Raw genomic sequence first — 26,258 nt, 5'->3', positions numbered from 1 at the left:
TTTTGCACGTAACCCAGATCTTGAAGCTTCATTTCGTATAGCCTGGCGAACTGACGAAAACAAATTACGTGTTTATCATGTAACAATTCGATTCAGTGCTGCTCGAGTGCTGGAACTACGTTACATTAGTTCCAGAGCGCAAAATCGCTCACAAAATCATTATATAGCAGTGCATTTCCTTTGAACACTATTATTCGCTGTGTTTCTTTCCTTTCAGCAAAATGTGTGTTTTACGGCAAGTTGGCCTGCTGGCCGTGGTGTTGACAGCAGTTTCACTCCCAAACGCCAGCGCCCAACAGCAGCAGGAGGAACGGGATGATAGTGCGACCAACATGATAGTGGGAGGTATGAAGGTGGACATTGAACAAGTGCCATATCAGGCGGCTATCCTCACCTTGGGACAGGTGCATTGTGGTGGAAGCATCATCGGACCGCGCTGGGTTCTGACGGCGTACCACTGCGTCGACTGGCTCATCCCGAACTTCTACGAAGTTGCAGTGGGAAGCACCAATCCATACGAGGGCCAAAGGATCTTGGTGCGGGAGTTGTTTGTGCCTCCGGAAACATTGAGCGATCCGGACTTCGATATAGCACTCGCGAAGCTGGCCCATACATTGCAGTACAGCAGCACAGTGCAGTGCATTCCGCTACTAATATCGGATAGCAGCCTTATTCCCGATACTCCGGCGTATATCTCTGGCTTTGGTTATACAAAGGAAAGGGCCAGTGACAATATACTGAAGGCCGCTCAAATCAAGGTGCTTCCGTGGGACTACTGTCAACAGGCTTACCCGTACGTGATGCGGGAGTTCATGCTGTGTGCCGGGTTTAAGGAAGGTAAGGTGGACTCGTGCCAGGGTGACTCGGGCGGCCCGCTCATCGTGAACGCTAAGCTGGCCGGTGTTGTTTTCTATGGGGAAGGTTGTGCGAGACCGCACTTTCCCGGTGTTTACATATCGGTACCGTGGTTCTCCGATTGGATTATTGAAGTGGTGGATCAACAGTCAACTCAGCTGGAAGGAGAGCTTTGTGCAGTGTAAATCATTTGACTTAAACTCCTGCAAGCACTGTGAAGCATCGGTTCTTTTTGTAATAAACAATCTTGCTCAGTTGTAGCTTATGTGGAATTGTGTTGAAATTGTTCCGTGATGACGCAATGATCACCTTACACCAGGCGAAAGAATTTCCCACGTTTTCTTGAATCGGTTGCTTGAAGTAGATAAATAACCGTTACAACTTTACCTAACATTCCATGAAATTATCATAAATTAATCAAACTTTTCTTACCTCCTCGCATGGGTGTTTTTCTTGCTGGGTGTGCAAGTTTTCCAACAAATTTTTTTTTGCTTCCACCTTTTAGCTTACAATGTACCTTATCCGGCCTAATCGCTCACAGCACAAGCACAACTTCGCTACCTGACCGTTACATAAATTATCATCCTCACACAAAACCCATCCCAGGGCGGCGCTGTGGAAGAGTTTGTTGTGGATCCACTTTTTTACTTCCTGCATCCTTTCCGGCCGCGCAAACAGCAAAACAGCAACCAGCTGTGCAGCAATCGAATGCAACAGGATAAGAGTGTTCTGGTTTTTTTTTTTGTTGCTGGTCTGTGTGTTGTTTTCACTCTCCCAACCTTGTTGTATTGTCATCGAGAGCAAACGAGAAAATTGTATTAAAGTGCGCACATGCAGCAACTGGAAAAAAGGACACCAGGACGCACACTGCCACACAAGGTGCCTTGTCATGCAGATTAATTATTTAGAAAGGGGGACGCAACGGAGGCAGCATCCCTCTCCGGATTTCGGAACCACAGGTAAACATCGGTTTCGGCCCATCCCGGCACTCTGTCGGTGATGCACTCGATCACTATCCTTCCGGCCCCGTTTGATGGGTGTGTAGTTTTTTGGCCAGGAGTTATGCATAAAACATGTCTAAGCCCAAACCCGACACGATGGATCGAAAGTGAATCCATCACAATCATCTGTGCGATTAGTGTTTGGTTGAGGCTGATTTTGCAACTCTGTGGAGCGGTGTAACTCCCCGGAACAAGTTTTCCGTGGTGGTTTCCTTTTTTCCTACCGTCCGGTGTGATGCGAAACAGGAATAAAAAGCTGGTTTCCGCTGGTAGTCGGTGTCGGTGTGTATGTGCCTCCAGCGTTCAAGGTCCTTACAAGGGGGCCGCAGGATTTCCGAGGTCCTCCGACCGTGTGCTACACATTCACAACCCCGCGGGGACGGTGTGTGTGCGCTTTTTACTCGATTTGTCGCTCGGTAACAATTTTAATGGTAATGAGGGGTAGCGTTTTTGTATTCCTATGTGTGTGTGTGTGTACGATGCAATTAAAGCAAAAGGTTTTGAAAACGAGATTTCATACCGAGCTGGCTTTCCCGCGCGATTCCACATACGGAGGTATTCACTGCTGTGTTGCCGCACAGCAAACCCCTCTCAGGAAGCGGGAACTACGGAAGCGCGGGAAATGCGGAAGAAATTCCGGAACCAGAGTTCTCTGCGCAAGGGGGAATCGAGGGTCCTGCGTACGCAAGCATTTGCCAACAGTGTTTGAGTTATCGCCCCGGCTTTGCGAGCTAAATGAGAGGGCTGTAATATGTTTCGGGGTTACTGGTCGCGACGCAGCACAGCTACACGCAAGCAAGCAAATCCAATCCACCGCTCACTCACAGCTGGCAATAAAATCTGTATCAAACAATGGCTTTAAGCCGACGGGCGACGGGAAAATGCCAACCAGAGGGGGTAGAGTGCAAATAATCGGAGCGAAAAAAAAACAACGCATAACACATAACAAACTCTGGAAAAAAGGTACACCACAGCCGAACCAAGTTCGATTGGGCAGAGTTTTGAAATGAGTTTGGCCTGTTTTTGTTCGCGGTTTGAATATAGAGCTCACAGAGCATTCTAACCGTTTTCATGGAAAAAGTTTTAAAGAAGGGGCTTTATGCACCTTTTTGCACCAGACTTCCACGAACCTGCGAAAGTGTTCCCTTGACTGCCGGGATATTACGTTGAGACATCGTTCTCGGCCGAAAGTGTGCTAGTTCCAGCTCCGAGTGTCGAAAGGGTGTTAACGAGTTCCACCCAAAACAAGCAACATAATCGACAGTGCACTAGCAACAGCTAAGAGCTGCTAAACTCAACCAGTAAGTCATACCGCACGCTCCGCACGGCGAATAGTGCGCTATAAATTGAGGTTAGATCGCACCAATTTAGCGTCCGTGTGCCACGCGATGCAGATTCGGCTACAAATTGGCAAAGGCAGCTCAAGAACACACACACAACCTGCCATTTCGTGAGCTGTGTGGTTTGCGGTAAAAGGTCGCGGACGAATGGGTCCGCTGCCGCTCGTTATCAGAAACTGTGTTCCATTGGTGATCTCCACAAAGAAGCAAAGAAGGAGAGGAGGCTTAGGTTAAGGGCGCCCCAGCTGTGGGAAGGTGGAGTTGGCACCTTGGGATCCGGCAACCGGTCAAAGGGAGATTGAAGCGTCGATCCGAACGCCCTTAAGCGGGCCCTGGTGGTGGCGGTGGGTTGGGCCGCCCGATCGCGTACCAATTGTTGTCGAACGAACAGGTTCCGAAGTAGAACGCCCTGTTTGGATGGCTGTGCGGGCAGAGTTAGTCGATCTAGTGGATTGTTTTGGAGTGTTTTGTTGTGAGAGGACTTTAAAAGACAAATGGATATAATTAATATCAAACAAGTTACAAAAGAGGTATTAAAGCGTTGGTTGGGATATTCCAAACTATTTTATGACTTCTTGATCACTCTGTTATTTATATTTGCAGATTATATTATCCTAACGTCTCTAGACAGCAACATAGAACTAATCACCAAACTCACGAACTTCCGAGCAAACCCTGTAAACACTGTTCGCATTCCGTGATCGATCGATCGGTTATTATCGGCATCGGGGAAGGAGCAAACCCCAAAAGGAGGCCAACTCGTAGGGACACCAGATCCGCCCAACTCCGAACTCGATTTGGTGTGAACTTCAACCGTGCCTCGGGCGGCCTCCCCCATTTCGGATTGCATCATGCCTTCAACTTCTAAACCACTTCATCAGCACCGTTTACGCCGATAGTATGCGATAAGCTCTGGTTCAGCAAACGCCAAACGGGCCCCCCGGTGCCAAAACCTCCCGCTACTACTACTACCAACGCCCGGCGATCGATACGATGCGATAGCGCACCGTTTGATGATTATTGTGTTTAAACTGCTCTTTTGTGGGACGCAGGCACGGATTCGCGTTCGATTGAAAAGAATGGCCACGGTGGGTCTGTGTTCGCATACCGACAAACTACCGCTGACGGGACGCTTGTTTTGATGCTTTAACCTAGTTTAGGGCGGACCACGGCGAGCGGAAGACCTCAGTCACCGGGGAGTTTGCTTTTTTCGGGGGTACCGTGTAATTCAATTGATTCCAGCAGTTCAACGGGATGGAGTGGACGGGGATGATAATTTCATAGCGCACTTCCTCACTTGTTCGGCAGGAAGCGTACGAGAGCGTCGTCGTCGTCGTAGACGTGTTGTCGTTGCGCGTCGTCATTCATCAATCGAACCAACAGGCCACCCCCGGAAAAGCCACTTACTGTTTGGGCCAGGCCAGTGCGCAGGGAGAGAGCATTCGATCGCATCGCAGGCACGTACGCCATTACGATATTACAGGGATACCGGCATGGGATGATTATGTTCCGATGCCTATGTCGAGTGCGGTAACATCGTCGAGTCACCATTATCATCCAGCCCTCAGCGTCCATGCAGCGGTCTTTCACTTGGCGGCGCTGGTAAGTGGCCAACCCACGTTTCAGCGCCGGAGCACGTCCGGTTGGGCCGTCCAGATGCCCACAGACTCCGGACCGGAAGGTCCGCAACAAGGAGGCAAAACGCAGGCACGCACAGAAGCAACACCAGGGCGGTTGTGACGAAACGTCCCGAACTGAGGCCCCGCCACCAAAAGGCAGCGCCCGGGTAGATCGATGCTCAGGTGTATTATTAACCATTTTTAACTACTTTTAATCGACCCCCGGGCGTAATGGGTGCTGCTGCTGCTGCTGCGGAAAGGCCCTCAGCCACGCGGATGGTGTCCGCCGTAATGCGATACCGAGGCGCGGGTCCGACGAAACGCCCGGGAGAAGATCCCGTAAAAGGCTTTTTAAATTCTCGGGCTGGTGTAACGGTGAAATGGGCAGGACCTGGAATGGGGCCAGCCTTGTGGCGGGCTTTGTTTTACTGCTTGCGCAGTCTATGTTTAATTGGGCTTCCTGTAGTGTCTTTGATGGGTTTCGGGGCACCTATTTGCGGCGCTGACCGATCACTGACCTATTCTGGTGCGTTTTTGGGGACTGGCCCCGCTCCAATGGTGGGTGTGCCTGTGGGAATTTCGAGAGCGCTTAGATCCCGACCCATTGGGTGGCCGTGTGTAGGCGGTGTGTACGCGCTTCATCTCCCGGGCCGGTTTTCCTGCAGCTCCAGCAGGAAGACAATCGATAAATCACACCATCGCACCCCGAAAACAGACCATAGCCCCAAACGGCGCACATTATTAAGACGTTAGCGTCTGCGGATTTGATAGCGGGACACGGAATCTTCACTCGCACCACCACGGTTTGGTTCTTGATCGCCCGTTAAGGAACCACCCGGTGCGGACAATTATGACCTACAAGTTGGCCGGCTGGAGTTGGTTGGCTGGCTGGCTGGACGCTCTAATCGATCGACACAAGTCTCTCACGCCTCTTGCGCTCTCCATCACCTGAGCGTGGAGGTGGACTAGACGCGATGAGAACACGCCAGCAGCACAAACAGCTCCAACGGCGCGCGTTGTTCGAGCCGTTTACGCGTTATCTAATTTATGACTCCATTCTTCTATGGGCACTTTGCACGTGAACGCTCTTCGGAAGATACGCCGGCCATTTCAGGAAACCTTCCCGCCCGGAGGACATTCCAAAGTGCCGAGAGATCTGCGCTTCACCACTTGCGCAACTGCTGGCAAGTTCGTAGTTGCTGTGCGCTCGTCTACGATGTGGCGATGGCCTCGAAGATGTGTCGATGGGAAGGGCAATGATGTGTAGGGGTAGGTGTTTCCCAAGCGTCCGAACGCTATCGGACATCTTAACTACTTGTTTTGCAAACGAAACCCCTGTGCGCGAAAAAAATGCAAACGAAGCGTCCGAAGGTGGCGTCCGAGTTCTGATGCTTCGAGTTAGTATTTCGGTTAGGGCTTTGCCAGTGTCTGGACAGGTTTCACTTTTCCACGTCAGCGAGCTGAAGTGGTTGCTCAATTTCATCTTAAGCAAATTGGATTGCTTAGGCGGTGTTCTGGGTCTTGCGCAAACCAGCGAGCCACTTCACTTGCTGAGGTCAAAAGAACCTGAGCGAGAGTGAAGAACTAACCAGCCCGGTGTAAATGGAACCCCTTTTTGGCTGGAAAACGTTCAACTGAAACTGCGTTTCTTGTATGTGCAATGTGCAAGTACATAACAGCAAGTACAATCGTTTTTTTTTCTTTAATCCTTCCCCTTGATCGGAAAGCGATCCGAGAACGCGGGCAAGGACACGGTTTTCCGTTTTGAAGGATGGTTAAATTTGCATACTTAAAAAACCATTAGCATATTGAGCGTACTTGGTTGAGCTTGCATCCTGCCAACCATCTCAAGGCTGGCGCGCGAAAAACCGAAACGAAAATGTAAATCATTCCACGAACTGCCCTTGGTTGGTTTGGCGCGGTTCCTTTTTCCACCTTATGCCTATTGTGCGTGGCTTTGAGAAAATGAGAGCATGAGCCGTCGCGTTCTGCATGCGCGCAAGGATATTTATTTCATTGCTTCATTTGTGCTGCTAAAGGTAGGGCAGGGATGCGTTCATTAAAAAATCAGGCTTGGGAGGTGCTCTACGCGCTGAGAAAAACAATCTCCTTCGCGTTGAGTTTCTTTCAGCAAAAGGGGTTAACATACGTATGCTCTCCGCACGTATGCTAATGTGCCCGTTTTGCTCCCGATACACATGCATTATTAATCACTTGCCGCGGCAGAAATTTGGCCTCATTTCGGCAATGATCCGTAACAGGGGCTGTGTGTGTGCGTGCGTACGTAACTAATTGAAGGTTTGATCACAGCCCGAAACGGATCGCGAATTGAACGATAAATAAACGTGCGCCCAGCATCGGAAAATGACTGCATTTGCAGCAACTGCAGCGGCATTTGCGTACGGGTTTAATCAATTCGATCTTTGCTTTTTTTCGGGGTGGGAAAGAAGGCTTAAGAAATGGGATGGAACAAGAAGCACCGCACCACTAATAACTATATCGATGGCCGTTTTGAACGTGCGAAAACCTCCCTGTGTGCGAAAAAGTGTAACGATCGTTTGGTAGGCAATGTGCTTCTTGTCGCCCCGCGTGTGAATCTAGATCGTGGTCTGGGTGAATCGAGGGTTGGTTGGATAATTTACGACAACCGGCAACCGTTATTGGTGTTTGGGATTTGCTTTTATGAGCACGTTACGAAGTGCCTTATGAGCTTTTATTTGCTCTAAAGTTCGTTAGCTGACGGTAGATAAGGAAATGGAAGGGTGGATCGTATGATTTGTTCGGGAATTAGGGTGCTGATGGCTGATACCTGCTCTAGTTTTGTTCTTGCTTTTGTAGACGGTAATGCCGAAATTGAACATTCAAAATGTCGATACTATTACATGCCTTTCAAGATGGCAGGTATCAGCTCTGAAACGATAACGTTAAGTCCGACTAAGAACTTTTGATGTTATCTGAAACGTAGCACAACTTCTCAATATATGGTCGGAAATAAAAACTGCAACTGATGCCCAGAAGCTAATTGTACAAAGAAGAACAAGATCGCGAAAAAATCCAAACTTCTAACGTTCCCGAAACCTGAAGAGCAGCAAGAGCAACAAGAAAAAATCACAACCCCTAAAGCAATTCCATGCCTCATAGCTCACTCCGGTGGCGTCGTTTTCTTTTGTCAAAAATCGAACACCATCAAAAAGAGAAACGAAGGCTGACGGAAAAAAAAACACTCCACAACTACGAAACCTGGTGCGTTCAAGCACAAGGAAGGGGACATCTTTCCAGCCGTGCGGTGGGAAAGAAGTTCGTTATGTATTTATTTCCTAGGCGCTCTTATTGCGCTACGATAAATGGGGTTAAATTTATTGTTATAATATGCTAGTTTCCGAACGGCCCAAGCACCTCCCCTGGATTCGGGCATCACCTTACCCTTCTTCGCAGTGCGTACTCCCTGGGCAGTGCGGAGCGAAGAAAATTAGACCGAATTGTGTGTGAGCGCGCGCGGAAGGGTAGCCTACCCGGTAGACGACGCAGTTGGTGTTTTTCCCCCTCTTCTCTTGTCCACGGGACTCTGGAGCTGATGGGCAAGTGTGAGAACTTCTGGAACGCTGAGATCCTGCACATTCGACCACTCGGGTTCGGGTCCAGTAACAGGTAACCGCCGTGCCGATGCGTATCCTAACGCTCTCAACAAGTTGTCACGACCAACCCTTGCCGAGCGGTGCTGATAGGGAGCAGGTATTTTTCACGTTCCACGTCTGTTTGCACTGATAAGACCTCCAGCCGGGCAGAGTTTTGTTTACATTTGCACCACGCCAAGCTGGGCTAGGAGATTATCTTCTTGCCAGGACTTCTCGCGAGCCAGTAGAATGAGGCCAAGGGCAACCGAGGAGCTGCAGGAACTAGGTTACATGGAAATGGACTTTTCTCACTGTTTGCGGTAGGATCCAGACCAATATTTGCCAAACCCTGATAGCTTGCTTCCAAAACGATCGTAAATGGAGAGAAACTTCGATCGAACGAAAACAGAGATGGGAGAGCAATTAGCTACAACACACTGGCTGGCTGGCCGTGTCCATTTTACACCTTTGTTTGCAGCCAACAACGTCAAACAAGTCGTATATCATCCAGAAACCGTCCGACTCATCCATCGGCTCCTTCCGCGTGAGTGGCTGCTATCTAAATTAAACAAATCATCGAATGATCATAAATTCTGACCAAATAAACCAAACGAAGCCTGATGCTTCGGGTCAGTAACGGCGAAGGTGTATCGCACATCCAAACCACATAATGGGTTCGGGAAGCAAACGGCACCACTCGTTTTCGTGCTGCGTGTAATAAGCAGGTGGGAATAGTTGAAAGCAGTCCAAAAGCCGAAACCTGTACACAAGGTGGACGATATGGTACTCAGGTCGAAGTGGAGAATAAGAAAAAAAAACCAGCCACGAAATCGATCCTCGTTATGAATTCGATACGAATTCAATCATATCATTAGGCAATAAACGGTGCATGCGCTCCATTCCGATCCGGTACCCGCATCGGGTCGCTGAAGGCGCCGCTTAAATGCTCCGGCGATCAGGTTCGGCCGATCACCCTTACAGGCGCGCGCGCTGGCGGTGGAAGACGTTCTAAGCTTCAGCACAGAACCAGCACGTTTCCGTGACTCAGCAACACATTGCGCGCGAGTGCTCGGGCGCAGACGGGAAACCTGCTCCGTGCGGGCGAAGAACCTGCGGGCGAAGTTTCATGAAGTTGAGCTGATTCTGGATGCTTTGGATGGGAAGAATGTGGCTTTTTTACCTCTTCTTCTTCTTCTTCTTCTTTTTCTTCCTCTTCTCTAGCTTATGCTTTATTAAGAACCGTTCCAAAGCGGCTAATTGACGGGCATATTGATCGATTGTGAGAATGATCGCTGTGTGCTGATAATGCTAATCATGGTGTTTTATGTTTTTAAGCTACAGAAACAGAAACATTGTAGTATAATTTGGAATTTATACTGCGAGCCGACTTGAGGCATAGCTGTCAAAGAAAAACTCAAATAAAGTTTCGTTCTGCGCTCTAATTTGAACGTAAATGTAATATTTTGTGCAGTTATTGTAGCTCTTGGTTTTATTTTAAAGCTGTATGAAGGATATTCGTTCGTCCAATGATTAATATAGTGGAAATGAGTAACAATCAAAATCTATTTCTTTGTGAGTGAAGTTATGCTCCCTCATGTTTTTTAAGTCATCAGTCGGAAGCCTTCATCAGTGCAATTATTATATTAGTTTTTGAGATTTTACTTGATAGGAAAAATTCAAAAATCCGGTGTTAGGATTTCCAAAAAATTCTGAAGTCTCATTGTAAAGATCTAAACAGAATTAAAGCTTTGGTCTCCATATCTCATAGATGTTGTACATTATTTTAATTATTTAATTTTTAATTGAAAAGAAGGATAGAGATTGACAAGTGTCCAGAAATAATTCAAAAACCTCGACAAAGATGATTCTTTAGGGGTTTCTTTCCCTGCCATATCACCTTCTACAGATCAGTTGAATCACCGGCTATGACACCACGCAAGCACTGCATAGCTTCATCTGCAAGTGAAAGAAACACACTCTTGTACCCTTGCCACAACAATCGTTCTGTCCCGCAGAAATTGCGCAATATGGTCCCGTCCACTGTCTCCACCGATGCGGATAGCGCACCCTCTAGAGACCTCAGCCGAACCGAACCACAAGGCACGAACCCTCCACGATGCCCAGTTCAACTGCGGTTGCGCATTTCCTATTGCCATTTCAATTCGATTAAATTGTCGATTTGAGCAAGTTACTTCATCATTCATCGATAATTGAGTCTCCAATCGCGATCGCAATTCCGGCCCATGTTTACGTTACTTTGCATACGTGCAAACCACCCACCCACAGTCGTCCACTCCTCTCGCGGGAACTGTGTGTGATCATAGCACGGTGTTGCGCAAAAGGAGACGACGAACGAAACGGCCAAAACATACATACACAAGCACTGGTTGGCCGGACGTTGGCCGAAACACATACGGCGGGCACTGACCACCACCACCACCGACGGTGGTTTTATGCGATATTATTTTGTTCTGTTATTGTTTCAAGCCCCGCATTTCCCGCGCCGCGTATGTTCCCCGCGACCCATTCGGCAGCACACCCGGTCGGGGGGTTTGCTGAACGGCCGGCTCACTCACTTGGCAGGTCGACCGGTGGCCGCAGCAAACCGGTGGGCCTGGCAGGAACCTCATTCATGCATTATGCACCGTCGTAGCCGTTATTATGTTATGTTCACGCGATGTCAGACGACGAGGGTTGCGGAATATATCTAGCTGGCGCTTATTGTTTTAACATTTAGCTCCCCCTCACTCATGTGTATCTCCCAATCCCTCCGGAGGTCTTGTCGGACGCATATGTAGCTCTTATGTCAGGGCTCTACTCTGCGTCTAATGCATTTGGGGTGCAGGGAAGAGAGAAAAAAGGACAACGTACGGACACTGCGAAAGAGCACGGTGACATATCGAAATTATTAAATCACGGCACTTACCGACGCGGACGCGGGAGCCTATGCACTTTCCTTCAATTAAAACCTGCCCTCGCGCATGCGGGGACCAGTTGTGACGCACTGGCGACTATTACCGCTTCCGGACCCATTTCCACTCTGCAAAAGGGCAATCGGGTTGCGGGCTGCAATGTGATTTATGAAATGGTTAATGGTAGGAAAAACATACTTATTTAGAGAAAAAGAATAAAAAAACAACGGTCATGACAGCCACAGACCCAAACGCAACAGAATTGTGTCGCAATCGCAAAAGTGGTTCGTAATATGCCGCAAAAATCTAATCATAGCATTGGCGAAAAGATCAACCATCTCGAATCAGCACGCAATGAAGAGTGTGTGTGTGTGTGTATGTGCGCGATTGGAATCGATTCGATTCCGTCAAAAATCAATCAACTGGTTTGACTGTACGCGGCGGAACGTGGTGCGTTTAAGATTCGGGTTCGCTGCCTGTGCCCCGCAAGCGTAACCCAATTTTTGTACCCCTTCTGAACGCTGGAAGCAAGGGGAGCAAGGAGGGAAGGAGAATTGTTGAAAAAACACTACTGCGGACCGTGCCGAACCGAACTGCACCAATTTGTAGAATAGCTGGCCGGTCAGTTTCATCTTGCCCCCGGGAGAGCACGCACAAAGAAAGAAAGCAAGCGCGGACACTTCGCGGCCCACAGACGAACGGTGCCGCCGCATGACACAGCTGATGGGGAAGGTTGGAGTGCACGGTGACCGATTGTGGCGCTTCACCTGAACTATTCGCTGGTCCGAGAGCCCGAGCGGGCGAGACAGCGCTGCCGCTGGGAGGGATAAATGATAGAAGGCTGTCGATCAAAGCCGTGCGTCGGAATGATCAATATGCGATCATTATTTGATTATTGCACAGCGTTCTCCGGCGAGAAAAAAAGAGACGTTAGGCGCAGAGGGCTAACCGTGGGAGCGGGTAAGGATTTTGTTGGATTTGGTGACCGGATTGGTGCTGGTGTCGGAGGCGCTTTTGATGCTGGTTGCGCGTAGTTGCCGGGTTGCTCTCAGTTTGGAAACGTTTTTGACAACTAACCCTTGGAAGGTTTTGGATTGAAGATCTGCTGTTGATGATTTCAAAAGGCTTTTTATTATAATCTGAACACAAACATACTTCAATATTTGGATTGCTAAATTCGCAGACGAAAAGTCACACTAATTTAATAAATATTAAAAACTACATTCAAACATTCTTTCATGCCTAAGGGTTAACGCAGTTGATCAAAAATATTTGTACAAGCTTCTAAACACAGATCAATGGCAAACCCGCTCCATTGAGGCATCGTAATGCGTACCTTAATCAACTCGCACTGTACCTAGGCGGCGCTCTAAATACTGTGCCGAATCTTCGAGGCCCGAAACCTCAACCCTCGTCCTGGGCGGCAGATGATAAATCCCAGCCCCGGCTAAACACGGTAACGGTCTAAATATCATAACCTCATTTCGCAATCGATCTGCAATTGATCTGCCCCTCCCGAGCAGCGGAGGCCCCCCGGTCAACCGAAAGCGTGTGGCACGTTCTTTGCCCCGGCACGCGGCACTGGAAGAATCTGCACCCTGCGCACGAGAAGCTGGCACACGCTGCCAGCTCGAAACTGGAGCAAGCAGTGCGCATTTCCTTCTGGGACATGATCTTTCACGGCGTGACGGACATTTGCGTCAATGATGATTACTCAACGGCCACAGCGCTAACATGGCTGGGTTGACACATCTTCGGCTGCAAATAAACAACACCCCCACAGCTCAGCGGGTGGCTGAACTCTTGCGATTGTGAACCTTGATTGACTGGTCGCTGGGCATTGGACGAACGGAAAACGGAATGTTTGTTTTTGGCCACCTTTTGAGTAGCACCGAACACCGGCGTCGGAACGTTCGGTTTTTATGTGTGTGTGGCCGTGCTGGCCGTGTGCTGTGAGCTTGGAAGTGAAATTGAAAGTCTAACTTGTTCTCCTGTCAACCGGCTGTTGGCGCTGAAGCCACCAGCCGTGCAAACAAACGGAGTAAGATCGATGACAGATTTGCTGCAAATGATTTACTAATTTGCCTGCCCACGGCTGTACTGCAAGGCGTTGTTCTGTTGGGGAGGGTAAAAAGGCGAACAAAAAGCGCACGAAACAAACCAACAAGGCTAAGACTGTGTTGAGAAACGCCTCATCTAGATAATGCTTTTTGCAGGGGATGCTGGGCAATATTGGAAGCCTAAATGTTTGATTTATTGTATGGCTGATTGATGAAATACGTTGAACAAATTTCACAACAAAATGCATTTGAGGACATGTTTCATATCGTCATATTGCGAGCTTTTTGAATTATTTTTATAGTTGCATCATTTAAAATAATAAAACAAATCCGAATTGCACTGCAAATGCATTTTTACCCTCTTTGATCACACCAAATCGACCAGACCCCGTCTTGACGATCATGTAGCTCCGTCCTGTGTGGCGCGTAAAATGACGCGTTTTTCTATTTTACATTACGATTCTCCCTTCCTCCTTCACCGAACGAGACACAGAAACTCACACGCTCGAGATAGTTTAAATTAATTACAATTGCAAACGTCCACCACCATTACCGGCGAGGGTTCCACCTGGACGCCACCAGCAAACTCGCAGAACTCGTCTCGGCGTCCCGGCGACCGGCGATAGCGGTAATGAGATGTGCTCGCCCGGTGGTCCACCGATGAAGCTGTTAATTTGATGGGGTGAATTACACTGACCGATCGGGACCCCCCCCCCGAACCTGACGCGAGTCCCCCCGCGCAGCAGCTGGAGCATGCACCGGCGTGTGTTTAGTGCTCGATTTATTTGCTGCTATGCTGTACGATTTTATGTTTTGCTCTATATTGGAGCTCCGCTGTGCGCACGCAGAAACTGGTTTGATTTGATTAGTTCCTCGTGTACACAACTGCGCGCGGTTTTTTTTTTTCTTCAACTTGCTCCCTGCTCCCTCTTGAGCGTTCAATTTCTGTCCGCAAGGTAATGTGAACGCGCGCATGTTCATAATACGATAATTAATAGCACTGTCAAAGCGGAGGTATTGATTGCGATTGCGCACCCAAAGGAGAGGTTGAGTGCGGGAGCACGGGCAATGGCATGGACTCCTCTCGACAAGTACCTCAACGACACAGGCTGTTGTAGCTGAAGCATTTAGCTAGAGTTGTTTTTTTCCTTCGTTTCCGTCTGGTAAAAATAGTTTGTCACTTGATCGAGCGTGAAACAACATTATTGATCCGGGAGTTGGAAATAAGCAGGTCGCAGGTTTGCCCAGCGCCCGGACACCTTAATTAATCGAATCATAGTAAATCGACACTTGTTTTTTGCCATCCATGCGATCCATTGCTGGCGCTTCAAGCCCTTTCGCGATCGTTTGGTTGCGATAGGCGGGGTGGCGCTGCCAGGTGACGCTAAATCATTTCATCTCGTTGCATTCTCTGCGCTGCGCTGAAAAGATACAATTTCCTTCTAATGGATAAATTATGCACCAAATCATGCACCCACAGCTCACCCTCCGGTACGATTGCCCCGTTTTGCCGACTCTGGGCCAACAAATTATCAACCGACATGCATCACGTGCCGATCGCAACCGGACCCATTGGAAGGGAGAGGACTGGGAGGCAGGCTGTATTTCAGCGCCATATCAAACTCAAGCTCTGACTCACCGCCGATCGCAGCACACTTGATCGCAACTGGGGACGGCGGACATGGTGCGTTTCATACAGACGGCAAACATTTTTCGCCGGAACCGGTAACAGCGGACCCTATTTGACAGGCAGTCGCGAGCGAGCGCACGGCGTAAAAACATGAATTCCAACACATTATGGCATTTCATCGATCGAACGGGGTGCCGAGGGTGGCTGCCACATTTCGCCCTGAAATCCTGGTGGCATATGTTAAATCAATAATTTAGATTCGTTTCTGATCGCTCCGGCCGTCAAGCGTGTTCTGTCCTGTCCGGTGTCTTATATTTCCTGCTCCCTGTGTTGGTTTTTCTGTCTTTACGGAGGGGTGAAATAGTTTGCTCCACCGATTGACCATAAAACTACACACACACACTGTCACATTTTATGACCTTTTGATTATATTTTGTTTGCCACGTCTAAAAAAAAAAGTTCGTCGCTTTTGCACCCCCCAGCCGTAGAGTCTTTCGTTCTATTAGCGCCTAAAAACAATCCCTATAAAGAGCCGCCTTGGAACACAGGGAGCGGAGGTAGCGGGTGGTAATCTTGGGGCCCTCTCTAATGGTCACCATAAAGTACCGTATCACTCTTTGACACCGTTACACCGAACGGGCGAGGACGCCGATTGCGCAAAACGCAAGTGCGCCGACTGAAACTAAGCGCCAACCAACGGCGAACGCCGAACCTCCCCCGTCTGGCACTGTGCGCCACTGTTTCACTCCCCAGCGGCTCAACAAGTCATTCATTAGGCAGCGATATCGGTCACAGCTGAAGCTGGTTAAGGGAGCGAAAAGAAGGGTAAAAAAGGAGCCAAAGAGCGAGTAGGAGGGAATACCTCTCTAATGGGCCACACCAAAAAAAAAACGGAAAGAAAGGATGGAGTAGCGGGTGGAATAAAACGTCCACCCTCAACTACGCGGTCGCTCACAAAAAGTTGTCACCCAGATCAGGTTTCCTCTCCTCGATTAACAGGCAGAGAGTATGGTCCAGAAAGTGTGGCGCGCGTATTGCTGATATGGCCCTGCCATATCTCTTTCACTCCTTCTCGCTCTTTCTCTCTCTCTTTTTCTGTGTGTGTTTGAAGCAGCTTGAAACAAAAAACCCGCAAGCGCGAGCTAAACCGGGCAACCGAAAAACCGCTAGTAGCCAAATAAATTAAGCTTATTACCCTTTACCACTGACCGCTGGCTGGGCGTCGACCAAATCGGTGGTTCGGGCTGGCTGCCTAACTATGATCCTGATTGAAAATGAAGCAAAAAAAAAGCAAAATCACATCAACCCGCTCGAGCGCGTGCATTCACTTTGCGGAAAACCGCGAACAAGCCGCGAACAACACCAAATGAACGAACGGAAAAAAATGGAGAGAAAAAAAACCCACGACAAGGCGCTACAACACCCGCTACAACTGATTAGTAAACTGGTGCTAGTAGCCAAATCACAATTTTATTACTCACCCGGGCGAGACGTTTATGGGGATATTGTTTTTGTGTGTCACGCTGCTTGGCTTGCCTGGCTCAGGTGTTGCCGGACTCCGACTATTTCGTGATGTTCGTGTGTTCGTGGCTAATGAGGTAGATCGGGCAGCCACCGTTTGGTTAGGAGGCGAGTCCTGCTGTCTGATTAGGGTGCCTGGCCGGGCTCGCTGCTGCTGCTGGTCGGGTTCACCCAAGTCTAATGATAGTAGAGCGAGGGTGTCTGTTTCCCCCCCGTGGTCAATGGTGGACACACTTTTCCGCCCCTGATTGATCCATTGATTGGTGACAGTTGTATGGAAATTATGATACCGGCAGCTGATCCGGGAGACACATTCTAAAGGCTGTGCAGTGAAGGACATGGCTGGCATGGAATGGGAATGACCTGTGCAAGGGTGTTTGGAAAGTCCAACCAGAGCAGGCAGACTAAATTATGAGGTTATTTTGAAGGTTTTAAGGTTACTTTGAAGTAAACCTTCGCTTTTCCTTTAACATTGAGCCTGAATGTATGCAATCGTTGTGCATGTAATATTATTCAAATTAAATGTTTTTTTTTACAGTAAAAATGCTTTTCAATGCACTTTCTTAATTGATTGATTGAAGACTTCCCACCAATTGGCATACATTCGCCATACAAATCATCAATTGCGCTTACACCGACTCAATTTATTTCGCTCTCTCTCTTTCTACACCTACAGAGCAAACCAACAGCGCGCGGTGCAATTGCACATCGACCGTACGATGATCGATAACTGTGATCGCAGCACTCGCTCCGGTCGGTAGTTAGCAGTTTCCGCCCTCACATCACCAACAAAGACCAACCCTCCCCTTTCACGAACCTCGGTGGAAAGGGAGAACTCGGTGTGCCACATTATGCGCGAGGAGCTTTTGCGTACACAATCGAAACGAAAATAATCAATCGGGCAAAGAAAAACACGGCCAGTGCGCACTGGCAAGCCACGGCTTTTCACATGTTGTCTGGCTAATTCTGGCACCAAACCATTGCAATCGAAATCTGGTGCTCAATGGAATAATGGTGGGAGCCTGGTGGAGATCAACTGTGGACGCTGTCATCGTCTGAAGCCTTTGGGTGTGTACGAGTGCGGACAAATGCACCTTCCCTGTCGCCTGCCGTTGCAGAGGGAACGCATTGAGGGTGCGTTTTGTGCGGTTAGATGCGAACTAGTTCCAGCGAACATTATGTGCTTTCTTCGCCGGCTCAAAAAGGGCACACACTGCACAATTGCGTCGAATTGTGTCGAACCGGCGAACGAACGGACGATGACGATGACGATGACGACCAACGGTGGAAACAGTTTATTGCTGACATATTCAAATATGATCAATTTCTCGGTTACATAATTTCACATTTTCGCTGTTGCAGTGCAGTTTTCCATTGCGTCTCGGAGACGGACGGACGATGCAAGCTTCCCCGACGCACACACACACACCCGCCCGCCCCGGGTGTCGTAGAGGTAAATCGCTACAGGTTCGATTGCACCGGGCCAAACAGATGGATCGGACCCGCTGCCAGCGGGAAAAAGGCTCATTATTTGCCCTGATTTATGATCCGATGTTCGCTGAGTGATTGAATAATTGACTGGAGTGCTGCCACCCGGACGCGTGGGATGGTTTCCTACACGGGAATCGGGGGCAAGGAAAGGAAAGAACCTGGGGAGAGAGAGAGCGCGCAATAGCAAATTGTGATGCTGGGGCTATGGAAAAGGGAGGCTGCAACGATTAGTGCGGCCGGTAATTTTACAAACCTCGATCGATGTTCGTACGTCATCGCGATAGGAGGAGGCCACAAATACACTTCGCCCGGCCAACGACGACGACCGAGACGACGACGACGCCAGTTTGCGTTTTGCAACTTTGGCTGACAAATTTTCCACGACCACCGCATTTTGGACCACCGCGGGCGGCCGGCCGGTACGATCGTCCGGTGGCAGCACACACTCACTTCCAGCCCCCGGCACACTTAATTGAAACTGAAAAACCCGTTTCCCGATTGATATCTTTCCGACCCGTTCCCCAACCGGGCGCGTGTGGAAATGCGCTTCGAAAGCGTTTGCACCCACCCAGGGGGGGAGGATGTGTTTTCGTGTGGTTCGAGGGAACAGGTTGCTCTCAGCTTCCTAGACACTCGAGGAGACGTTCGAGGCACCAACTCTGTTGCAGCGGGCGGCAAAAAAGTGGCGTGCCGGGACCACCAGGGATCTCGCCCCGGGGGGGGAGATCAATTTTGGGTTCGACCGGACCGGGAGTAGTAGAAGCAGCCTCGGCAGCAGCACCAGCAAGGTAATCTAATTTTTCCTTTTAATTACCACTACAATATAATTAACCCGCTTATCTTTATTGGATCGCGACCGATTTGCTTTCAATTTGCAACTGGCGCCGGGCGCTGAGGCGAGTTGCTAGTCGACGACGAACCCGGGCATGTTACATTTGTGGTTGATATCGTGCCGAGAAAATGTGGTTAAAAATTTGCCACCATTGGCAGAGAGAGAGCGAGTGAGACATTCTAATCGCCTTCTTGGGTATGTGTGTGTGTGGAACGTGCGTTTGTGTGTGGAGCAAGGTGTGGTGGAACAAGTGGATCACGCGTACTGCACCCTATATCGCTTACCGAATGCAATAAATGCACCATTTATGTCGAATATCGTGAGTTATGATAGGAGTAATTAAAGGTTTGCGGCCGGTATGTGCTATGCAGAGCTTCGATTCGTAGGGACTAATTGTGTGTAATTGTAAATGACTAGTTTGCGGAACGTTTGCAGTTGTTAAGTCAAATTTGATAATTACAAAATTGATTGGAAATGAGGCGATCAGAGTAAGAGCGCATGTACCTCTGAGACGAAGAATATTCAAGTTGTAAGTTCTTTTTGTAAGATATTGAAGATTTTAAGGTTCTTTGCTATCAATATAGACATGTTGAAGAGGAATAGAGAATAAGATCAAAGGATATTGCACACATTGCTTGCAGAATACTCATCAAATGTATAGACACATCTAAACACTTAACGTGAGCAGGATATTCTTTAGCGAATATTTTTTTGGAGATAATTCTGTAGCAAATCTTTCAAGATCAACAAGATAACAAGATCTTATAAATATTCCTTAAGAACGTAATAAAGACAAGTTTATTGAATATGAATGGACATTACGCAAGTTAAAAAATGACCATTTCAACCCACCACATCCACGCAGCATGTCCGAAAGCAATGTCCAAAGACATTCCCTTTTGGGCATTGAACCTCAAGCTAGCGCTACTGATCCCATTTCTGTTGCTCATCGATCTCATCTTATCGATCACGCACATTTCAATCTCAGGCGCACCGACAGCATCAACCTGCTGCCATTCAGATTTAATGACCCCGTGGCCCTCATTCCCTCTGCATTCAGCCCAGCATCGCATCTTGTCTTCTCAACCTCAGACACCCATAACTACTTCCACAGATCATAAGCATGATAGCATTAGGCACAGAGGAGGTTCCCCCACAGACCCGTTCCTTTGCCGCCTGATTGCTCTATTACCAGTGTCCGATCTGACCCCACACGGTAGTCGCGGTAGACCAGAAGCGACTTGATCGATCTCCAAACCGGGACCCACTGCGCCACGATCATTAGTATCAGGCTCGCCGATACCGTTCGCCGGCGTGACTATCGAACTTATCGCCTCCCAGCATCGTTCAATCAAAAAAAGTCAACTGTTTACATACACACACACACACACAGACAGCATATCGATCGTTTGGAGAGGCTCACGCCGTACGGTCCCCACATGGAGACACACTTATTTTGACAAAACGCCACCCTAAAGAGCGGCCACCCCACCGTGAGGCGTGAATTTGATCGAGCACCCCTATTCTCCGGGCTGTCTTCGGTAGCTCATGCCAACCCTTCCTCTTCCAGCCAGTTCCTTCCTTCCTTTTCAGCCACCGTATCGTAGAAACGCTTCGTAATAAATCAGCTAACTTCACCTTTTTGACATTTGCCCAAAAAAAAAATCAAACACCAGCACCGGGAGGCGCGCCCAAAACGCAGCACAGTTAGCACCGCTTCCTAAGCCTGCACGCTTCTTCCACTGTTGTTGTTGCGATAGATCTTGACCACCGGAGAAGCTGAGGCCGAAAGAACAACCTCCCATTCCTCGTGCCGGTGCGCGCGAGTGTGAGCATGATTAATGATCTTTCCTCAGCGCTTTGACATGTGTTTCGCTACACTTGCACTTTAGGCGCGCGCGCCAGACTCCTTCCGTCCAACCCGGTTAAGCTTCTGGCCGTGGTGGTTCGATTGATTGTTTAATTGCTTTTGCGAGCCTGAGCCCCAACAACGGCTGCCGGCGGAAGTGATCGGGAGCGTTTTATTGGGTCGCTTTGATCCGATTCGGTATGTATGCACCGTTCTGGCACGAATCTCAATCATCTTCCTGGTAGGTGGGCTCGTGCGGAAGGCTAAGGAACTGTGTCTGTGTTCTAATGTCAAACCTTGTGAGAACTGTGCGGGGTGTGTGCCAAACCCATCTTAATCCGCCACAATGGGTGCACAACGGTAAAGGTTATTTCTAGCACTGGCCTTGAGGGAGTTGCATATCCTGGTAGTTGCCCAGCTGGAGAATGGCCAGGTGTCACACAACTCTCCGCCAAGTAACGAACACGTTAAGGGCGGTTTAATGCGTACTGCTTGCCGCTTTCTATCTTCTGCCGATCGCCACGAATGGGGGAGTTGCCGAGATGCATGTTTCATTTCACACCACTATCACCGGTTTTTTGCTACGAGCAGATCAATGTGAGAAGGTGATAGTTGGACACCTGGCTCCGGCACTTGAGCGGGATCTTGCGGCACGATCCTTTTTCCAAGAGATATACAGCACCAATGAGGAGCGTAGGTACTGTTTGTGGCCCGTTCAAGCTTATCTGGTGTACTTCAATCTGTTCGGATTTAAATGCTGCATGCTCGTAACGTACGCACGGCTTTGATTTTGCCATATTTTCCAGTCTTCAAGTAGTTAGAGGTTTGCTTATCTTGGTAAGATCATTGAAAAAGTGTACTAAGTGGCTACAGAGCTCATATTATGGATAGTTTAACTTCTGGAGATGGAAAATGCGAATGAGATTGACTTAAAAGCCTCTTAAATCTACTCATTATTGCATCTATTTTGAAGAAGTACAAACGATCCTATTTAGTCTAAGTTGTTGCAGATCCTAAATCTTCTCAATAATGCATCTATTCTGAAGAAGTACAAACGATCCTATTTAGTCTAAGTTGTTGCAGATTGGACATGAGTCACTCACCCATCAAGCAGGTTCTCCGAAGCCTAATATCCACCGCAATACACGCCCCCGTTTTACAAGTGCGCCCTCCGCAGCGGTAGCGGTTTGACCCGATACGCAATAAAGTAGTTCTAATAACCCCCATGCACCCACACCAGACCCAACGCCAGCACCGAGAACGAGCGGAGCCCAAATGGCGGGGTGGAAAACAGTGTGTGTGTGCTGTCTAGTTGTTGTCTAATAAAAATCCGTCGATTGCACAATCGCCACCAAACGGTCTGCAGCTGCTGGCAGCAAACGGCAGCATTCGAAAGGTGCAAGTGATAACTACGGACAGCCCTGTGCCCCTGTGCCCGTCCCATCATCGCCCCCCTGCTGTGCCATGTCGCTGACGGTTCAAACAAACTGCTCAATCAAACGCGGGGCGTCCATTGCGAGTGGACAGCGGCTCCCTGAAACGGCACGGGTGATGAGGTACTATTTGTAGGGAAACCAGAACAGCATGCATGCATCATTAGCGGCAAACATGTCGATAGAAGCGTGTGTGTGTGTGTGTGTGTATGCATGTTGGGGAGCCGCCCGATGCCCCGATAGCATAAGTAGGCAATCGAAGCGTGGTAGCGGCCGCGTCCAATAGCGCACACGCGGCCTCACGCGGGGCAGCTGGCCAAATAATATTCAGCAGGCAGCAGGCGGCAGGCTTGACCGGCTGACCAGCCACACGCTGCCTGTGTGCCGCTGCGCTATCGGGTCGTTACTTTCACGCCCGTCTCGTGCCGCCTGTCAACTGTCCCGGTTTGTGCGGTGCGTACTCCCGTAATCCCGGCCGCTGCGAGATAGTCGCGCATACGCGCCGTATCGTTTTCTTGCCATTTTTCCACTCGATCAGCGTTGGCACACACAGTATCGATTAAGATCTTCGGGCGAACGCATTTGCGGATATATATAAATCGGCGTTTGGGGCGGTTTAGGACCGACAAACGCGCACACACACACGGACACGCGGACACGCTGGGTTGACCTGCTAAGTAAACAGCGCACTAATCGGACCCCAGCTCGGGGTCTCCGTATCAATCAAATCCATTCTACTCCATTTAGCGTGTGCGTGTGTGTGTGTGTCGGTGACGTCTAGTGCCGCTTACGAGATCTAAACTATATCCCTCCGTTTTGCTGAAATGGTTGCGTTCTTTATCGGGTGTCCTTTTCCGATGAGGGGGAAATAGGAAAACCCGTACAAATCCCCCCCCCCCCCCTTGTGCCCTATGTTACGGAGTTTGTGTGCGGCAAACGCGCGAACCGCAATAAACCTGTTTTATGCTTGCTTTCCAAGCGGTTACCAAGCCGACCGTCACGCATAAATAGACGCTAAAGACGCCGTTTGTGGAGCATGAGGCAATCACGGAGAGGAGGAGGGGGCAGAAATATGTTCCAGGAATCGGCACAACCACGTGGAACGTCACGGAAAAAGGGGTGTTGCTTACCGGGTTGAGTCGCTTATCTTCGAGCTCGGTGCAGTCGTTCGGGAAGAACCCCATCGTTCTCAAGATTTATTGACAACCCCATCGATGGACCCGAAAGGCTTCCCATTGACACGCCTTTTGTGGTTGGAAGATATATTTTTAAAAACTGAAGAAATCATTAAAATTTGTAACACTTTCCTCGAATACAAAAACGTTCTCAAAGGTGTGGGGGCTGCGTGGAAAAACTCAAACTGGCTATTGATTTATCACCCGGTCAAGGTGTACACTTTGTCTAATAACTCATCAAGCGACGGCGTCAAAACGATTTTACCGCACATACACAAACTGAGTGCAAGTTTTGTAGGTCTCTCCCTCCGTGTTGGAAAACTCAGTGACAGCTACTCCGGTGACGCATCGCATGCTACGATGCCTACTCGTCCTACTTCCGATTTTTGTTTTTTTTTTCGGGAAAGTCTACCAACGGCTCTTTGCTGCGTCTGACATGGTCACCCATTTGCCCCGAGTGTGCGGTGTGGCAAATGTGTGTTTGCCCATATCGAGGGCAGCCTAACACGTTACCCTAGCCACCGGCTCATAGTAACCCGGGCGGACGAGTTGCGGGCGTGTAAACAAACTATTAAAGTCTCAGCAAGCGGAGACAACACCAGTTCAGTTCGTGTTGTTCCATCGGTGGGACCAGTGGTTTGCAGTGACCTTTTTTTGTATGTGTGTGGATCTCACACTCGGTGTCTAAAATGGCCAACAAAGCGGCCGTAACGTTCGAGAAGCCGCTGCAGCATCTCAGCCTGGCCGATTGGCACTCCCGGCTGACGCAGCTGAAGAACGTCGCCTACACGCAGCGCTCGGACGCGTTCGAGCTGCGCCATTCGGCACGCAATCTGCGGAACGAAACCCGCATCCAGACGCACTGGGACACGTATCACAACAATGACCGGCTGTCGGATCGGGTCGCCGAGCTGGACCGCTGGCGGGAGAAGATGCGCATCATGCTGGGGCGCGTGGTGGACGAAATCCAGGCGCTGCGGGAGGAAAAGTCCAGCACGGAGCGCGACCTGGACGGGCACATTACGCCGCTGACGGTGGTGACGGAGTGCATCGGGATGCGGGACTGCCGGCTCGGGTCGGAGCTAACGTACGACGAGGGCGACACCGAGCTGAAGAACGAGCTGTGCATCGTGGAGAACAATCAGCGGCTGCTGCGCGACCAAAACCAGGCCGCCTGGGAGCAGCTGAACCGGCTGCAGGAGGTCAAGTTCAAGCTCGAGCTCGATCTGACCGATAAGGACGAGGCGCAGGCGATCGATGCGCACCAGCTGCAGGTGGACCAGCACTGCGGGGACGTGTCGTTCAAGACGGATCCGACGCGGGTCCCGCGCGAGTGAGTGTTTAGACTGCGCGGCATCGTAGACAGTTGATCAAACCGCCGCCGCCTGCTTTATCTCTACTTGCAGCTCCTGTACGTACGGCAACTGGCTGGAGTACTGCGAGGAGCTGGTGGCGCTCACCGAGAACACGCTGGCCGATTCCTTCTCCATCCGCGAGTCGCTGTTTGCGACGCGTGAGAAAGCGCGCAACATTCTGCGCGCCCAGCAGGACCGCACGGCCCATACGCTGCGCAAGCGAATCTTCGAAACGCAGCGCGCCCGGAACGAGCTCGAGTATCAGCTCGGCAAGGTGTGTGTGTGGTGTCTTCGTGGCCTCGCTTCTTCCAGCAACACTAACGCAATCCCTTCTTCTCCCCCTTATTTCCACAGATGAAGGAAGAGATGGCCAAATGTCTGCAGGAGATCGAAACGCTCGAGCGAGCGCACGACCAAAAGACGGAAGCGCTCAAGGTGGTGGAAACGCGCCTGGAAAACCGTGCCCAGCGCTCCGGCATGGAGCTGTGCATCGACGAGTCGTACCACGGGCTGTGCGATGAGGTGCAGAAGCTGCGCGACACGATCAAAACGCTGCGCGCCAAGATCGACGCCACCAAGACGACGTACAACTCGCTGCGGGATCACGCGAACAAGATCGATCAGGATCTGCAGAACAAGCAGCACTCGCTGATGACCGACATCCGGGCGCTGGATCTGCGCGGCCGGCTCAAGACGGGCGAGTTTGGCGGGCTGCCGACGCAAACCGACCGCAACATCCATCTGTCCCGCGTGGAGGACGAAATTCCCAAGACATAAATGGTGTCCCCCTAGGGGCTCGAAAACACCAGCCAGCCCCTCCTCCGTCTCCCCCTTAGTGCAAAAGGGTATATCATCGAAAATTATTACGTGAGAGAAAATTGGAAGCAATCAATATGATTATCACCACTGACCACTGGCACTCAATATAGTTGTTAGTCGGTGTGTGTGTTTGTGTGGTTTGGCGCGATCGCTCGTTACGCTTTTCACACTTTGCGCTGTGCGCCCGCATTTTCCCTTTCACCGGTGAGCGCGCACACCAGCCTTCTCCTCCGTCTTCTACTGCACCACTGCACCACGTGAAAGTGAAGTTTGTTTTGCGCACCTGAAGTCGACAGCAATAAACAAAATAGAAATAAAGCTCCGTGCATAACCGCATCAGCACGGCGTAGCGCGCGCACACATAGCTGCTCGAGCTGCTGAATTTGACAGCGTACAACCGCTTGGCACTATCTAGTGTTAGTAGAGTTAGCACACAGCCGCAGCTAAATAAAATCACGTTTCCTTTTACATCCCAGCTCCGGTAGCGGGTCAGGGTGTGTTTTTTCCCCCAAGATACTCGTTCCGAAATGGTTAGGTAGTTTTGTGTGTGTTTTTCTCTCTCTCTATGCAGAACCTCGATTTATAGCCAAATTCTATGAGTTATTGGTTTTCCGACGGGAACGGGAAAAATAAGTTGTTAGTGCAACGTTTGGCGCCTTTTAATGTGCTCATGTTCAGCTCTGTCAGCTAAGGTGTATGATCGATTTGGAAAGGGTTTGAAAAAAAGGGAGCCCGAGGTTTGCTATAGATTT

General features: G+C 49.7%; 2 protein-coding genes across 2 annotated transcripts; both read left to right on the top strand.

The window, feature by feature from the left end:
* The first annotated feature begins 188 nt into the window (after positions 1–188).
* On the top strand, positions 189–1,120 carry LOC120902200 (trypsin-7-like). The gene has a single exon (XM_040310755.1). The coding sequence runs from the start codon at positions 222–224 to the stop codon at positions 1,038–1,040; it is 819 nt and encodes a 272-aa protein (XP_040166689.1). The 5' UTR covers positions 189–221; the 3' UTR covers positions 1,041–1,120.
* Positions 1,121–23,094: 21,974 nt separating this feature from the next.
* Positions 23,095–25,981, top strand: LOC120902199 (tektin-2). Its single transcript, XM_040310754.1, has 3 exons — positions 23,095–24,665; positions 24,739–24,961; positions 25,042–25,981. Exons 1-3 carry the CDS (start codon positions 24,022–24,024, stop codon positions 25,462–25,464), a joined length of 1,290 nt encoding a protein of 429 aa, XP_040166688.1. The 5' UTR covers positions 23,095–24,021; the 3' UTR covers positions 25,465–25,981.
* Positions 25,982–26,258: the final 277 nt, after the last annotated feature.

This window comes from Anopheles arabiensis, chromosome 3 (genome assembly GCF_016920715.1).
Source record: "Anopheles arabiensis isolate DONGOLA chromosome 3, AaraD3, whole genome shotgun sequence".
Taxonomy (NCBI): domain Eukaryota; kingdom Metazoa; phylum Arthropoda; class Insecta; order Diptera; family Culicidae; genus Anopheles; species Anopheles arabiensis.
Note: the sequence above shows the minus strand (reverse complement) of the source record. Positions and strands in the feature narration are given on the sequence as shown.

Excerpts from the sequence above, each read along its gene's own strand:
- LOC120902199 (XM_040310754.1), top strand. The coding sequence starts at position 24,022 with ATGGCCAACAAAGCGGCCGTAACGTTCGAGAAGCCGCTGCAGCATCTC. Across the intron at positions 24,666-24,738 it reads CCGACGCGGGTCCCGCGCGA|CTCCTGTACGTACGGCAACT; the intron begins GTGAGTGTTTAG and ends CTCTACTTGCAG. Across the intron at positions 24,962-25,041 it reads TCGAGTATCAGCTCGGCAAG|ATGAAGGAAGAGATGGCCAA; the intron begins GTGTGTGTGTGG and ends TTATTTCCACAG.
- LOC120902200 (XM_040310755.1), top strand. The coding sequence starts at position 222 with ATGTGTGTTTTACGGCAAGTTGGCCTGCTGGCCGTGGTGTTGACAGCA.